General features: G+C 45.2%; 1 protein-coding gene across 1 annotated transcript in view; it reads left to right on the plus strand.

Annotated features, from left to right (window-relative positions):
- Positions 1–16,562, plus strand: part of TTC27 (tetratricopeptide repeat domain 27) — a 1,631,130-nt gene that overhangs the window by 1,284,278 nt on the left and 330,290 nt on the right. The window contains exon 12 of the mRNA XM_085612184.1: positions 8,429–8,551. Within this exon, the coding sequence (XP_085468310.1) occupies positions 8,429–8,551 (123 nt within the window). The remainder of the gene's footprint in view (positions 1–8,428; positions 8,552–16,562) is intronic.

Raw genomic sequence — 16,562 nt, forward strand, 5'->3', positions numbered from 1 at the left:
TTGTGCATGTTCCTGAGTCCAAGGGAGAACAGTCGATGTGGCTGCCTCCTGTGTTGTCAACTGGATGAGTGGTTTTGCTAGAAATGCATACTGCGGGATCCACTGCCTACAATATGAAGTGAGCCCTATAAAGGCCCGCACCTCCTTTTGTGTCTTGGGTATTGGGATGTTAGCAATTAACTGGATGCGATCTGGTGTAAGCTGCCTTCCCTCCTTGGACAGCGAGTGACCAAGGTAAACAACTCGCTGGACACAGAATTGCAGCTTAGAAGGGGACACCTTGTGCCCCTTTTCGGCCAAAAATTGTAAAACCGTCAGTGAGGCTTTTTCACATTCAGGTTCGCTTCTAGCGGTGATCAACAGATCATCGACATATTGAAGCAGGGCAGTGTTGACTGGCATGTGGATACTGTCAAGTTCTCGTTTTAGTGCTTGGCTATAGATGCTGGGGCTTTCTGTGAATCCTTGAGGCGCGCGTGTGAATTTAAAGCTTCGTCCATTTAAACTAAATCCGAACAAGTATTGGCTTTCCGGATCTATTGGGACGCTGAAAAAGGCATTCTTGAGATCAATTACAGTAAAGAATGTTGCTTCGGAATCAATGGCTGTCAGTAATGAAGAAATGTCTGGGACTACGGGGTATTGTGGTACAATACATTTATTTAATTCGCGCAGATCAATAACCAATCGATATACTGGCGGGGCTTTTGGATCAGTACGTTTAAGAATCGGAATTATCGGTGAATTACATACATTGGAGTCCGTTTCCACAACCACTCCTTGGGTAATAAGCTCGTCAATGATTTGCAGTAAAGCCACTACAGCATCTGGGGGTAACTTGTATTGTCGCATTCGTGGTAGTACCACTCCTGCCTTTAGTGTGACTCGATATGGTGTAATGTTCATGCAACCAACATCTGTAGGGCCTTGTGCCCATAAATGTGTTGGTAGAGTCTGCAGTCGGTCATCCATGTCTCGGGACACATAGTGCCCTTTGAAATCACGTAAAAACAATCTTACTCCTTCCGGAGAACAACATATTATAGCTCCTAGAGCTTTCAATGTTTTTATACCTAACAAGTTTTCTGGACATGATTTAGTAAGTAATAAATCTGTAGTTCGTGTCAAGGGACCAATCGTAAGTGGAAGAGGCTGTGATACTTCGTTAATGATAGGTTTTCCTGAAAAGCCAAGGGAAATATTCTGTGAGCCTGAGAGGGGTGCCCCTGGAACTTCACTACGTTTTATTGTTGTTCGGCTTGCCCCTGTATCAAGTAAAAATTTTCTATCTTGGCCTAATAGTTCACTGTGTACATAAGGTCCTTCTTGATCTACAGGGACCTCAATAAGGGGTAAGCCAACTTCCCTCTCTAGGCTGCTTCATGAATATCGTTGATAATCAGGATAGTCATACTGTGCGGTCTGGTACATCTGTCGTGTCGTTGTTTGTGTGGCAGCAATAGGCTGCGGTGGTGGAGCTGGCATAGACTGTTGCGGAGCTGGCATGGACTGTGCATGCTGCGGGGCTCCTTGTTGGTTCTGATCCTGTCTAAGTGGCCGTGGTCTTTCTTTTGTATTACCTATGGCGATATTATGTTTTAAAACTGGACAATCGTGTACATAATGACCTGGCTGTTTACAATAGTTGCATGTCCCTTTTACAGGACCTGTTGAAACACTGGACTGTGTCATACCCTTTTTATGACCGTCAGCTGGAACTGTCTGGGAAACTAGCATTTTCATTTTCGTGTCTTTCATGCGTCTTAGTTCATGTTCTTGTTCCTCTCTAATTCTATTGTGATGGTACTGTAACATTTGTAACATTTGTGACGGAGTGTTACCTTGCCAGGTGCTCTCGAATTTCAATACTCTATTCTTAACTTGGGGCAAGGAATTTTCAACTAACTTTGTCACAAACAGATGTGGATACGATTCGCTACTTGCTTTTATTCCACTATTTATACCAAAACATTTTTCGAATCGGGCATAGAAATCACTAGTGTCCTCATCTGGTTTTTGTTTACAGGCTGATATTGCACCCCAGTCTTCCTTTTTCGTAGTTAATAAACGTGGCAGTACCTGTACTAGTAAACCTGGTAGTGTTTTGGTCTTTTCCCCAAGCCCTGCACCTGGACCTCGAGCTTTTTCTTCGTTTTCTAATGCTGTCCAATCTATCTTTTGGTCTCCCACCTCCCAATCCTTTTCCTTGAGTTTTTCGTAAATGCCCGCAGGCATTAATACCTTCAGTATTGTCATAATGTCGGGATAGGTATATTCTCCCATGAGCAACATGTCTTTAATTTCACGGTGGAAACCCGCTGGGTCTTTGTCATGACTGGGTACCACCTTCTTCATTTCCAATAGTTCTATTTTAGATATGGGTGTGTATACAAACACACGTTTAAACTGATTGTCCTCACCTTTTATCGGGTGCACTTCGCGTAAGGGATTCTGTCTATCCATATAATACGTCGTTCTTTCCTTGATGGGCAGTGAGACATGTTCGGGGCATACAAAAAGAATGTACTGCTTTCTGGATTCTAGTATTTCTCTAATTAACTCAGTACCAGAACCTCTCCATTTATTCGTGAGTAATTCAGTCAATATATTAGGTAAGGGGCCAGGATCGGAGTGTTGGCTTTTATATAATATAAGGAGTTGTTGAATCATATAGATACCAGCTAAACGCTGTTCATCTGGGGCGAGGTTCAAAAACGTGTGCGCTAATGTATCATCACTATATTTTCCGGGACTATCAACCCAATGAACGGCTGACCTGGCTAATTCTTGTTCGTCCATAGAATCGAGTATATGATAACCCCTTCGTTCTCGGAGTAATTTGTCAGCGGCTTGGAACGAATGTTCGGGGGACCTTATATTTATTATAGGAGTTTGGAAATTTCTGCTATTATCTGGACGTATCGGACGTATCGGATCAGAAAAGCATCTAGTATTATTGCAAGATCTTCCTCTACCTACATAGGCCATGGTTTCTAACTGTCCTGTGGGCAGTTCTAATTCTTCCTCCTCCTCGGTTTGTTCAGGCTCGTCTACTGCTAATCTTTCTTCGTGTATTCGTTCTACTTCTTTGCGGATCTTGCGGCACATAGCTACTATACATGATCGTTTATCATGTCTCCCCTCTGATATATTCCTACTCCATGTGGTAAGAATTTGCATTTCTTCCGGATTTACCCCTGGTCGGTCTTGATTTCTGATCACACAATTTATGAGGAAACGTAACAGTTCCCCCTGGATCTCCACTTTCTGGTACTCCAAGGCTCTATTAATACTCTCAGAATCTCGCCCTGACTGGACAAAGTGATATATATTTTCTAAATGTGTAGTCATTCCTGGTAGCTTCCCTAAATATATTGCAGCTCGTCGGATACGTAATGATGCCAGCAGCATTTCGTCCCCTTTCCCGGGCACAGGGTCATATCTACAATCTATTAGAAGTTCCTTGAGCGTGTCGGGAGTTACTAGTTTGGGCGTACGTTGGTGGGCTAATTCTTGAAAGGAAAATTTATTTACTCTGGGTGGCGTGGAAAAAATGTTTGATGTACCTCCGGTAGCACCACCTGGGGTGCTGGATGTGAAAGGATTTGTTGAACGTGATATAGCAACCATAGGTGTGGATACAGATGTAGAAACAGATGTGCTTGCCGGAACTTGTGTCGGAGTTTGCTGTTGCGGAGGTACAGACGGAGGAGGGTCTTGGCGTTGAACCCCCTCGGCAGGCGGTCTATGTGGCGCAGTATTAGCATACTCGGGAGCTGCGTCGTCTAAATAAGAGGAAAGGAAAACATCTTCTGCGGTTCTGGGATGCCCTTTGGGATGTACTTTTATCGGAAACAATGGGGGTGGCAAGTCTTTTGGTATCTCCGGAGTAGCCTTAGGTAACCCTTCGGCCAGAAGAGGATACATACCATTCATAAGGGCATTTCTTTGTCTGTCTGTTTGTTCTGACTTTACTCGAGTACCTTCTTCAATTAATAGATTTTCATGAACTTTATTTGAATTCTCCTTACTTTTCTCTTCCTGTCTGAGCGCTTTTTCTGTACGTCTATATTATTCTTTACGCCATAATTCAATGGCATCTTTCTGTGACTGTCTAGCTTTCTTTTTCCATAATTCTTCCTCTACTTTCATGATGCAATCTGCATCCCAGGTCCCCGCTGCGGGCCACCTCTGACTTTCTGGTAATTCCTTGGTGTAGTCTACCCATAAATCAAGAAATAATATGGCGTCTAGGCCATGTTTATGATACATGAAGTACCCTGGAGTGTCCCTAGGAGGAATGGGAACAGCTTCTTCGAGTACCCCTTTTCTAGTTTTGATCTGTCTTAATTTCGAAAAGAGCGGCATATTGAGAACTGGTCTGATACCTAATTTTGAACACGTTTAATACCACAAAACACAATAATGAACAGTCATTCACACCACAATATACAGAACGTATTTAAAACATTTTAACATTTAACGTTTAATGAATAAACAATGATGGCCATTTAGGGAACTAGTCACTAAGCATAATACTCGGTACTAACTAGATAATTCTGAATTATATACTAGACATACTTGATATACTGCTAAACAGTACAGATACACTGCTGAAACAGTGCAGACCGGATTTGTGTACCCAAACCCGTCTTGACCGGCACAAACTATGTGCACGTCAGAACGCCTCCCCGACAATGGTACTCACCGGGTAGCTCGGAACGGAAGGCCTCGGAACTGAACTGAACTGGACTTGAACCGGACTGGACTCGACTCGAAACTTCGGAAACTTCGGAAACTGGTGGGCCTCTGTATACCTCGGATCTTGCTCTCTCAGCTAGGCTCTGGTCGGGATACTTCGCACTTCTCACCGCCTCGTCTGGGTTTTGATCGCAGCCTCAGTTACCCCCGCTCGGCAGGAGGGAGATACAGGAAATCCTGTGGGTACGCGTTGTTGTCCGTCCAGCTGTGACAGGAGACCGGGCCTGCAACGCACCTCTGGCGCGTGAGATGAGAAAGTGTCCCTGTTCGGGCGCCATATATGTGGTAAATAATTTAATTACCGGTACTTAATTTGATGCGGAAAATCTATAATAATAGCTCAGTAAAATAAGAGGCAGAATCCGTGGTATTAGAGGTTCGGAACGGGCTTTATTCCAAAATCAATTCGAATTGATGGACTCCATATTCCATCACCACGAAGGTTCAGGAAGTGAAGGACCATACTTTATTGACAAGTAATCATTTTTATACAATAGGCATTACAGTGAAACAGATGCAGGAGGCGTAACAATTGATAACAAAGATAAAACATCCATGCGTAACTAAAGTGGGTGTAACTGGGCGTAACTAAAGAACGTCATCAGGTATGATGTCATAAATGGGTGGTTTCATGAAAGAATTTCGCAATGTCAGCAGAAATACTTGGCAGAGATGCGCGCGCAGCAGTATGACGTGTGATTGACGTGCAACTAGGGGGTGAAGGGGACTTGACATTTAGCTCTACATGTGGAGACAGAAGTCTGGGGGGTCAAGTCAACCTAATCCCAAATCATATCTAACATCCTATGTTTAAAGAACTATGTTATCCAAAAGGAAAGGTCTTTCGAACAAAATCTATTCTATACTGACTGTGAGTGCGTGTACAAGCGTCTAAGTGTCTACACTAGATGCGAGGGCAGAAATCTTCCATAGTAACAGGGCTATGAATTACTTGCATAAAGACAGAGAAGCCGGGCCCTTTGCTCGGTAGCTGGAAGAATGTTTACTTAAACTACTAGACAGGAATGCATTGGATAGGGAGCGGAGCAGATAATCTCGAAGGTGAAATACAGTTTTTGGCAGGCAACAGGCTGGAGTCAGGCACCGTTAGCCGCGCAGGGAGTAGGACAAAGTTCATGGATACAGATGCGAGCTCAAACTGGAGCTTTCAGAGGCAGAAGGCAAGAAAAGGCTTGATGGCAGAATCAGGGCCTACTCGCCTGGACTGTAAAATGGCATAAATGAACCATATAAAGCCGGTGGCCTTTCATACTTAGGAATGGAATATCCGACCCATTCATGGCGGATCTGAAAGAGGACATGTTGACGGTGGACGCACATGTGTTTGCGTCTTCATAACTGGAACTGGAGGAAACATACATGTACTTGTGGTTTATACATGAAACCGTTGGGGTCCAAGATAGGGGACATAACTGACCATAAAAATCCATATTTCCACAGCGGCCACACACCAGTTTGAGTGATTGCCCGTTGCAGTGCTGTGAAGATACTGTCAAATATCTTGGTATTCATATCCATCGTGCTAAGGAGCAGGTCATTCGACTGAACTATGGCCCAGCTGTGAGCAAATTAACCACAAAAATCGAGAACTGGAAAAAACTGCCGCTGTCCCTAGCCGGCCACGTGGCCATCATCAAAATGGTCGTTCTTCCTCGATTTCTTTATTTATTTCTTAACATTTCCATCTCTTTTACCAATGCTTTCTTCACCACATTACAAGGTCTCTTGTTGCGATTAATATGGGTGGGTCTCAAACTGTGGGTTCGGTGTCGAGCGCTGGTCCTCCCTTATGCAAAGGGCGGCTTCGGAGTGCCACTTTTTCACTTATATTATCTGGTCATCTAGTGTCAATAGGCAAATTATTGGTACCACATTGACGTCCGCCTTCCGTACGTCGTGTTGACCGGGATTTAGTGGGAGATGCACCACTGAATGCCATCCTCCTCATGGGGCTGCCATTGGATCACACGGACATGCAGCCACTTTCCACCACTTGTCGGGCATGGTGCCATTTAATGTGTCTTCTGGGTAAGGGGCATTTATACTCCCCTGCCTTGCCACTTGCGGACAATCGCTGGCTTCCCCAATGACTGAAGCCATTGGGAAGCATACTGTGAATCTCTATGTGCTTCACACTATAGGAGTTCTATTTCCGGGAGGGCATGCTATCGCTAGGGTGGAGGATACACGTTTCGCCACTGCAACACCACTTGACAGGTTCATTTTGTATCTTATCCAGAATGGTCATCATGCCCAGGTATCTTCTTACACTATTGCCCCTGACAACTTCACCCCCCCCTCTCCCTTTTATAGACTAGTGATATTCCACCTACAGCCCAGGGGCTGCTTGTGGCCCCCTTGACCTTTACATGAGGCCCCCCTGGTGAACAGCAGCATGAGCTACTTTTAAGTTGCTGAACACTAATATTCAGAATTTGTTTAAATAAACAGGCGAGCATTTATTGACCTGCAAATAAATGCTTTCTTGTTTCTTTAAAAAAAATGTAGACCTCCTTACACAATCTCTGACCCACCAAGACCCCCTACCACCACCCTGCTGGCACCAGTGGGGCCCGTGTACACACCGCAGACCGTACTTTGTGGCCCCTGGGCAAATGTTTGTGAGTACCCATGGTATAGACGATGACAACGGTGATCACTTGGTCTCTAGATTGTATCACACATGTGTGCACATGTTACCTACCGCAGACGACTGCCTGCTAGAGGCGTGGAGAGAAGACACTCAACACCCAAAGCCGGATGACGTCTGGTATTATTGCTGTCTCCAAACCAAACTAGTTTACCCTAATCATAAACATAAACTGTTGCACTTTAAGTTCCTCCGACGCGCCTATAAGACTCACAGCCTCATGGCCAGGATTGACCACTCCCACCCCTCCTCATGGCCCAAATGTAATGCTGAGGACGCTGACTTTTTACACCTAGCGTGGATGTGCCTCCATGTCCACAATTACTGGTCCGACATCTTTGCACGACTTTCCCGGATGCTGGAGGAATTGTTGACTCAGATGCGCCTTCTAGCATTACTGGGATATGTACATGATATCCAAAGGGATCCCGACGCTTTGCCCCACTATCAAGCGAAACGGGAGATTGCATTGTGCTGGGGGAGCAGCCATTGCCTGACTGCTTAAAAGCCTATTTTTCCGCAATGCAACCAATTAACTTTATGCCCTGATGCAGCCTCCTACATCTCGCCCAAAAAATATGTCAACCCCTCCACACTTACCTGCAACACCCCCCTCCATCCCCCAGAGCCTATGCCCCTATGTCATGTCAACCCTGCAAATGCTGTTATGATTAATCCACATTCTATACAATGTTGGTTCTCCCCTCTCTAGATCCACCTAGGGCACAGTAAACCACTTCTTCACATGGGAATGCATGTCAGGACTGCCAACTGGGCATTATCCATAGATATTGATTCACACTTAATGTGTACTATGTCTCCTAACTACACCAGCAGAATAGTCATGTGCCTTGCTTTTTTTTATTGTCACTACAACCGCAAACTGCACAATTGTCTCTGAATTTGGTATTGTTTTATGTAATTGAAAACGATGAATAAAATAAAAAAAATATGTGATACCTCAATGTTCATACCAAATTTGATTAATCTTCCTAGCGCCAACTGGCTTTTTTCCTCTTTGATCTGGGATGCACAAATTCTGCACTGCAGATTTTTGAGAAGCTGGAAATGTGGGAAGAAACGGTGATCTGTTATGAGCGAGCAGGGCAGCACGGAAAGGTAAGGCACACCTGGGTCGCTTATGCCACACAGTTACACAAACCATGTAAACTATAATAGTAAATTGTATTTATATAGCGCTCACTACCCTTGCCTAGGCGTTGGCAGGTTTGGCCAGAAGTAGCACGCTACTCCAGATCCCAAGGGTAAGGGTAAGAAGGCAAGTAACACGTTACGCAGGAACACAAGGTTAGAGGTAAGTGGATTAGTTTTTGGTTATTTTCTTCCTTGTAGATTAATTGTGGTAAGTGTATTAAATTAGTGCTCTTTGAAATATGATACATTTACTGTGCACAAATAGTGGCCCTAGCCCTGCACCTCTCTCACTCTCCTTGTTTACTCTCTCTTCACTGCTTATCTCTCATTTTTTAGTTCAAGCCCGGTCAGCGCAGGCGCTGCTCTGCGAGCCATGCTGTATTGGAGTGTGTACTTGAAGCCCCGCCCACTCTCCGCCCACATTTGTCATTGGCTTGTGTCATTGCCCTTCGTAAATGTTGGCTTCTGATTCGTTATTAGACATGTTAGTCCCTCCTTAGTAACATCTTGTCTTCATTTGTCACATGAGGACTGGCCCTTTTGCTTCGGTTGGTACACGGTACGTCTTCTTTAGTCAGTAAGCACTATTTTCTTTAATGAGTTTCTCTTACTGCAGGAGAGCAAGAGGGTCTCTCATGCGCAGTTGTGACCACCGGCTTGTTTAACTCGTAAGCAAACAGGGAGTACTTCTTCCTTGGGAGACAGAAGGGGGCAACTCAGCGATGCCCGCTTTCGTAGTAACAGCACGGGCACCGCAATAAATATTTTAGCACAGCACCCGTTTGTATGATTGTGTTTTTTTTTTTCATTTAGCATGACGCCGGCTGCACGGGCAACCATTCGCATAAATCTGCACGGGCGCCAAGCTGCCCGTTAAAAAGGCTTCTTCAACTTGAGCCTGCAGCTGCTTAAACCAGTTCGCTGCAAAGCTTCACTTCCTTAATAATAATAATACAAATAAATCCCTTCTGTCAAGTCTGAAGCGGCATAAAGTTAACTGCAACTGGGATTGAACGTGCGCAGGACTAATAAATAACTTTTAAAATGTTGCTTTGCCATATTAGGGCAGCCCTCATCCTCCCTTACTCGGGCCCCCACCCCCTGCCTCTTGAGCACTCATGGCGCTGCCTCACCTCCGGTTGCAGCCACTATTACTTAAATCTGCGGACGCTTCCTCCATTGTTCTCTCCTCCCTCCCCCATCCATGCCCTTCCTGTGGCTTGTTCTTTGATCCCGGGGGCTCCATCACCCTCTACCTACTCCCAGTTGCTTCAGACTAACTCCATAGTCTTGTGTGCCTTTTCACCCTCTCACAAGTTCTGTCTTCATTCACCGGTCCTGTCCGTCTTCCCCACGCCTGCGTAGGTGCCTCCCCACATGTAGACTCCCCTCTCCCCCCTCCTGTGCTCTAACTGTCTCGCCCACGTGGCAGTACTTTCCACCTATCACATGAGCTGCCAGAAGATTTAGCGGTAGACGGTTTCTGAAATATTTGAATTCTTTGACTGGTATTTCGAATGGTGCAAAAGCAGTAACGGTAGGAATTTCCGGGGAACAGTATTCATGCAGTGCGCACCACCTGGCAGCCTTTCATCTACAGGTAATCCGTTCTTGTCAGACGCATCTGCACGACCTAGACGTGACATGACCCCATGTCCTATGTACCTGCTGACATGCCTCAATCCGCAGCTATGCCAAGCCACGCCTGGACACCGCAGGCTTTGTGTCGGTGATGCACAACTCCCATGCGTTTAAAAATAACGCTGCCATACTTGGGGCAGATACCCATGTGCAGCCTGGAGAAGGCTATGGTTGAGTTAAGAAGAAAAAAAATGAAATCAAAATAAGGCCTTATCCAAAAATACATTCCTGAGGTGCAGGGAAAAAGTGACAGTCGTACGGGACTAGAGATAAAGGTATTGCACAGTTCTTGATTTGTACTAAATGAATAAGTGCCAGGGCTTATGTGATTGTTCAGGAGGCCACTGCGGCTTGCACTTCCAACCGGACCTGCCATCACTGCCAATTGCAGTATAAACCCTACCTAATAAGCGTCACACTCCTACAGATGTCACTTTGGACCACCCAAAGCTTTAAGCACGACCTAGGTAGGCAAGAATCATTCTTTTTAGTTGTATATTTAAATCTCTAACTGAAGTGCACTGGTAAAAAAGATACAGACCGCACCATTATGTGGTGGACTATTATAAATAAGCGCCCATGTTCAGAATTAAATGCCGGTGCCAAACACCAGCAAACACTGGCACAAATTAAGCACAGGCCTGCTTGAAATGATTTCTCTGTGATATTATTAAGCTGCATGTTGTCAATGGAGACGATTAGGAGCCTGATAACCAAAGGAAATTGTACCCTCACATTGTTATACACTGAATCTACAAATGAAACTCACAATACAGTTTGTCTCATCTCATGTGTTCATTCATCATTTGTGGGTTTTTTTGTACTCTTGCTTGAGTTTCTTGGTATTTGTTTTTAACTGTAGGCTCTTATGTTGATTGAATCTCTATTAGTTCCTTATCCAACTCCATCAGAAATAGTTTACAAATTTTTCCTTGGACATAAGAGCAAACTTTTCCACTACCAGCTTAAATGTTGCTGGCCTGTCTTGCATATTCTTTTACGTATGTTTTCCTGTATCATCTCAGTTTTAATTACCTACATAAGAACATTTTGTTTTTAAGTCGGGCCTGGGCAGCGCATGCGCTGCTCTGCAAGGAATGCTGTATTAGAGTATGCACTTGGAGCTCCGCCTACTCTCTGTCCATATTTTTTCTTGGCTTGTTTATTTATTTTATTTTATTTTAAAGTTTTATAGAGCAAGAACCAGACCCGTGAGGGTATCGGAGCGCTTTACAGGTTTGAAGGGTGGTATACAAAGGACTTAGGAGGGGAGGATATCAATGGGATACAAAGGGTTAGGTACATTGTACCGGAAAAACAAGCAGTCTCTTGTGTCTTTCTCCTTTGTAAATGCTGGCTTCTGATTCGGTAATCGGCTTGTTAGTCCCTCCTTAGTACCACTTTGCCTTCCTTTGTAACATTCCATGAGGACTGGCCCTTTTACTTTTGTAGTTACACTGTCTGTGTTATTTAGCCTGAAAGCACTATTTCTTTTGTGAGTTTTGTCTTACTTCAGGCACGACGTGCTTTACAGAAACATTCAGTGCCCCCTGAGCGCTTTCACTTTCCAAGCAGCCGGGACAATGGCGGACGCTTCTTTGGAATGCCATAGGTCTTGAATTTAGAAGAGTTTGCACTATTGCAAATGACAATAGCTTAAACTCTCGCAAATGTGACACCTATTGCTTTGCAAATATGTTGTTTGTGGGTTGCTTCAAGGCACCCCATGATGTGCTTGCACTTAATGGAGGCCACGCCCCTTTCTTTAGACGCGGCTCGTCTAAAGAAAGGGGCGTGGCCTCTATTAAGTGCAAGCGCGATATGGGGCGCTTGGAAACAAACAATATTTGCAATTCAATAGGTCTCACATTTGTGAGAATTTAAGCTATTGACATTTACAGTGCCTGTAGCTCAAAGTCTTGGAAATTATGAAACCTATTGCCTTGCAAATGCTTGTTTGTGCCTTCTCACCATTGTTTTCTCTCATTCTATCATCACTTCTGTCAGTCCTTTTTCTTTTTAGGTCTCGTCTGAGCCAGCGCATGCGCTGCTCTGGTGAGATATTTCGTAACTGGGTTTTAAAAGTGCTACCCAGAGGCTTTTTCCGGCCACCAGCTTGCTGTTACGCGCACAATCACGCGCGACGTGCACACCTGCCATCTGGCTTTCTGTAATGGCTTATTAAGCCTTGCAGCGCGCGCGTGAATCCCCTCCCCCTCATCGTCAGCTTCCTTGCTTTCAATTTCGCGCCGCGCGTGAATCCCCTCTTTTCTCCCACTCCCTCCTCGTCAGCTTCATTGCTTTCACGCCGCGCAGCCATGTCACTTTCACGGCCGCGCGGCCATTGCTTGTTACACATACAACTGTGTTTTAGTGGCTTCGTATACAGCTGTGTTTTCAGTGGCTTCATGTGTGCTTCTGTTTTCAGTGTCATGGCTCATTAACTCCCTCGTCATCCACATGTACGTGTTATGCAAATAAGGCCTTTCCTCCATAACATGCTATGCTCATACTAAGCTTAAAGAGCACAGAGTTTGAATCGCTAACTCCAACTATCTAAGGGAATCACGCACTCCGGGTCTTCTCTTCTTACCGTCAAAGACTGATCGTTTCTCGTTGTCCCCCCGCAGTTTTCAGGTTCACGCAGCAAGACGCGGGAGACCAAACCACCGCGCGGCGCTCCAAAGAACTCTTTGCGCATGCGTCAAATTACATCACATCAAAAAACGCTAGAGCGCCTATAGTGGGAATTTATAATCACACGCAAGTGGTGGCAATTTTTTATCGGTAGTGAATTCGTGAACTTCCTGAGAAAATTCGAAAGACTCAAAAACAACCCCTTTAACTTTTAGAGCTAGTTTATGGTACGTAGCCATCACATTCAGATGTTATATTTCTTTGTTTGACGGTAACGCTGAGAACAACAATTCATACGCCACTCCAAAGCTTTTTTGAGGCTAGAGGACACACACTGGGGCTGTTGGTATGTTCTCTGTTGGGTTGCGCAGAGGCTCCTGACATGTTGGAATTCAACAACTTCATGCCTTCTGTGTTCATGGTTTCTCAGAACGACGCTAGGAACTCACAGAATTGTGGTCCGCCCCCAGGCGTCATATGTTGCCTGGAAACCAGACTGTGCCAACATCAACTGGAGTGTGAGTATTGAACTGGGTACACAGCGCTTCGTTCGATGGGTGTCCGCACGTGAAACCGTTTTCTTTTCACACGCTGCGAATTATTATGAGTTGAGATTAGTTAAGTGCACCCACCACTGAAATCTCTCTTGTAAAGCAAACTGTATATCGAATGGCGAGTGACAGTGTTCTCCATCACACAGCGTTTAAAGTTGTTGGGGAGGGGGTGTTGTTGTGTGACGACAGGGAGCAGGGGCATAGCTTGGGAGGGGGGTTGTTACTCCCCATAATACATGTATTTCTTACCTCCCGTAGCTTTATTTTCTGCTTGTGGTAGGGTTTGTTTTCCTTCATGTGCCTTGTGTACGCTGTTTGCCTTGTTTCTTCCTTGCATGGTCCTACACCGGTCCAGTTTGGTAGACCAAATGATATGCAGTTGTCTATATTGGCCATGCAGCTCAGGGCAGCACAATAGAAAACAAATTTGGGCCAGCGCCTAGCATGTAGCAATTAAAATTAATGTCAGCAGCGTTTCAGTAGTTTTTCTCGGCTAACGAATTGGACTCCTAAGTAGTTCGGTCCTGGTAAAGTGCTTGGGTGAGATGATGTGGGATAGCAGAAGTCAGATTCTTTTACAGTGAATCAAACAAAAGGATACAGCTCTTGACTCATAACTGGCCTATTTTGTTGCTTGATAAGCTTCAACTTGAAAATCCTGCAAGCTTCAAACAAATGCTGCTCCTTCCTCTCTTAGTTTGATACCAGTTTAATGGGCTACAGTGATTGATGATCGTGAAGAATAATTAAGAATCAAAAAGCATGGCCCTTTTGTCAGCACTTTGGTTTGCAGGTATGCAGTGAAACAAAGTAATGTGCTCTAAGGTGTAATTTATTAATAACTGACCATCAATTAATGCAGGCGTTAAATGGGTTTTACTTTGGGAAAAGTGAGGAAACTAAATAAGAGAACTCGTTTTACACCTCCGAAAATGTAAACATTTGGCAAGCTGGATAATGAGCACAGGGGATAGGAAAGTAAGCATACGGTATTATGACACAAAACACGATTGAATATCTTTTATTAATTTCACGCATGACTTTCACATGCTTATTTTCGATTGAGCTTCGGACAAATTAGGCACACGATTTGATATTTGTGTTTCTATTCAACACTTGCATGGTGGTGTAGCATGCTTTACTCTTGATGCTGCACGTTTAGGGATCATTCGTCCTAATTGCATTTCATTATTCTAAGGGTAATGAGACGACGCTCTCACATTCTTTGTCACATTATACTATCGGCCCAATTATTCTTCTTTGTTCCACTTCATTATTCAGAGGACTACGAGTACACACTATCCCAATCTTTAAACAGGACTTGTTACTGTTTTACATTTTCCTTTACACTGGAATTACTCAAGATGTCTACAGACTTTTTTAGGGTCATGATACCTATGGACTTAAATGGAAATCGACAATTCACCAGCAACCCATTACACGGTGGGCTGTACTTTGTAAAACTGTTATCTATTACCCTATGAGTCAAACACTACAAACAACCCCCATGGTTTCATTACTCTTCAAAACATTTGCCTGGAATCTGTTGTGCAGATCACTTCTCAACCTCTGGAAAAGCCACATGCTTGGTAAACTAACGCTCGGAAGAACGCAGGGAGGAGAGACTTAAAGCAAGCATTGACATTGAGAAGTTTGTGTGTGGCAGAATGAAGAAAACTACCATACTTTTTTTTGGGGTGGGGGAAATGATGAAAATCTGAAAAACAGGTATTATTCGTAGTGTTGTCATGGCCCACCTATCCTGGCAAGAGCAGTCAGGCACCCAGCAACATAGTCCTTATGCATTGGCATAACCAATAGGTCTCGCTTTTGTGACCTTATAAGTATTTAGTTATGCAGCACAATATTCTTGGTGCAACAACATCAACCGTTGCATGGCTAAACACTTATAAGGTCCCAAAAGTGAGACCTATTGGCTATGCCAATGCTTGTTTGTCTTTTCTTTTGTGCCTGTTTTGCTTTTCTCTCATTTTATGGCCGTCTTTACTGCTTTTCACCTGTTTGCTTTATTTCTGCCTCGCTTCTGTGCCCATATCTTTGTCTTTCTTATGTTTTGTGCCTGATTTTCACCCCTTTTTCTTGCCTCTGCCTGGTTTCTCTGCCATTCTCTCAATGTGTGTGTCACGCTCCACAGAGAGGACAAAGCAGGGGTGTGAGTTGTGCAGGCTTTTATTGGCAATGTACAAGGGGAAAACGGTAGGGTGGCTGTCCTCCTTGGGTAAGGGTTGGCTCTTCGTCGCCGTCTCTTTGCTGTAGGGTCTGTGGGTTTCCTGGTCTCTGTTCGGGTCCTCTTCTCGTGGCTAGTCCCGCTGCACGTCCCCCTCGGTAAAACAGAAAAGGAGAGGCGATTAGCTTTCCTGCGTCAATGTGGTTTATGTATCTACCCTCGCCAACTCCCCACTGGGATTGCTCTCTCCCCGGGTTGCCCTGCGGCACCGGTGTATTTTGTTTTCTCAGTATCGACCCACCCGATTCACGTCCCTGGGCCCTTTCGTCAGGGAACTCCCATTGGAGACGAGTGAGTTATCCCCTAAACTCTGCGGTACTTTTTCTTTTGAAAACTCTACGCCCACACACAAGAGGATCCAAGACCCCTCTACTGGCCGTCCCGGCTGCCTCCGCCCGCTCCCCTTATAAACCCGAGAAGCCAGACTCCGTCTGCCACCACCCAAACAGTGAACGCCCCGTTTTCCCCACTACTCGCCTGAAACCGGAGCCCGATGACGGGGTCCCGGTCGCCTCGTCCGGAGCGCCTTCCTCGGGGTCCGTCTTGGCCCTTGCTTCCGCAGCTTCGCCGTCTCCTCGAGCCTCCGCCCGGCTGGCTTCCTTCGTAGTCTTCGCTGTCTTCTTGTGTTCGTTTTCTCCGTCCTGTCGATCTCCCTCGAGCTCCTCGTGTTCCTCGCGTCTCTCTCCCGATGTCTCTGCTTCCGGGTTTACGTATCCTCTTTGGCTCCGCCCCTTTGCCGACGCAAGAGTCAGCACTAGTCGCCTCGTTGGAGTGCCCCCGGGGCACTCTCGCTGGTCTTCTCTGGTTGGACCGTCACAGTGTGCCAGTGTTTTCCCTGCCTTTTCACCCATTTTTTATTTGCCTTTCTGACCTGTTGTTGGGCCTTCTTCACTGC

This window comes from Triturus cristatus, chromosome 6 (genome assembly GCF_964204655.1).
Source record: "Triturus cristatus chromosome 6, aTriCri1.1, whole genome shotgun sequence".
Taxonomy (NCBI): Eukaryota; Metazoa; Chordata; class Amphibia; order Caudata; family Salamandridae; genus Triturus; species Triturus cristatus.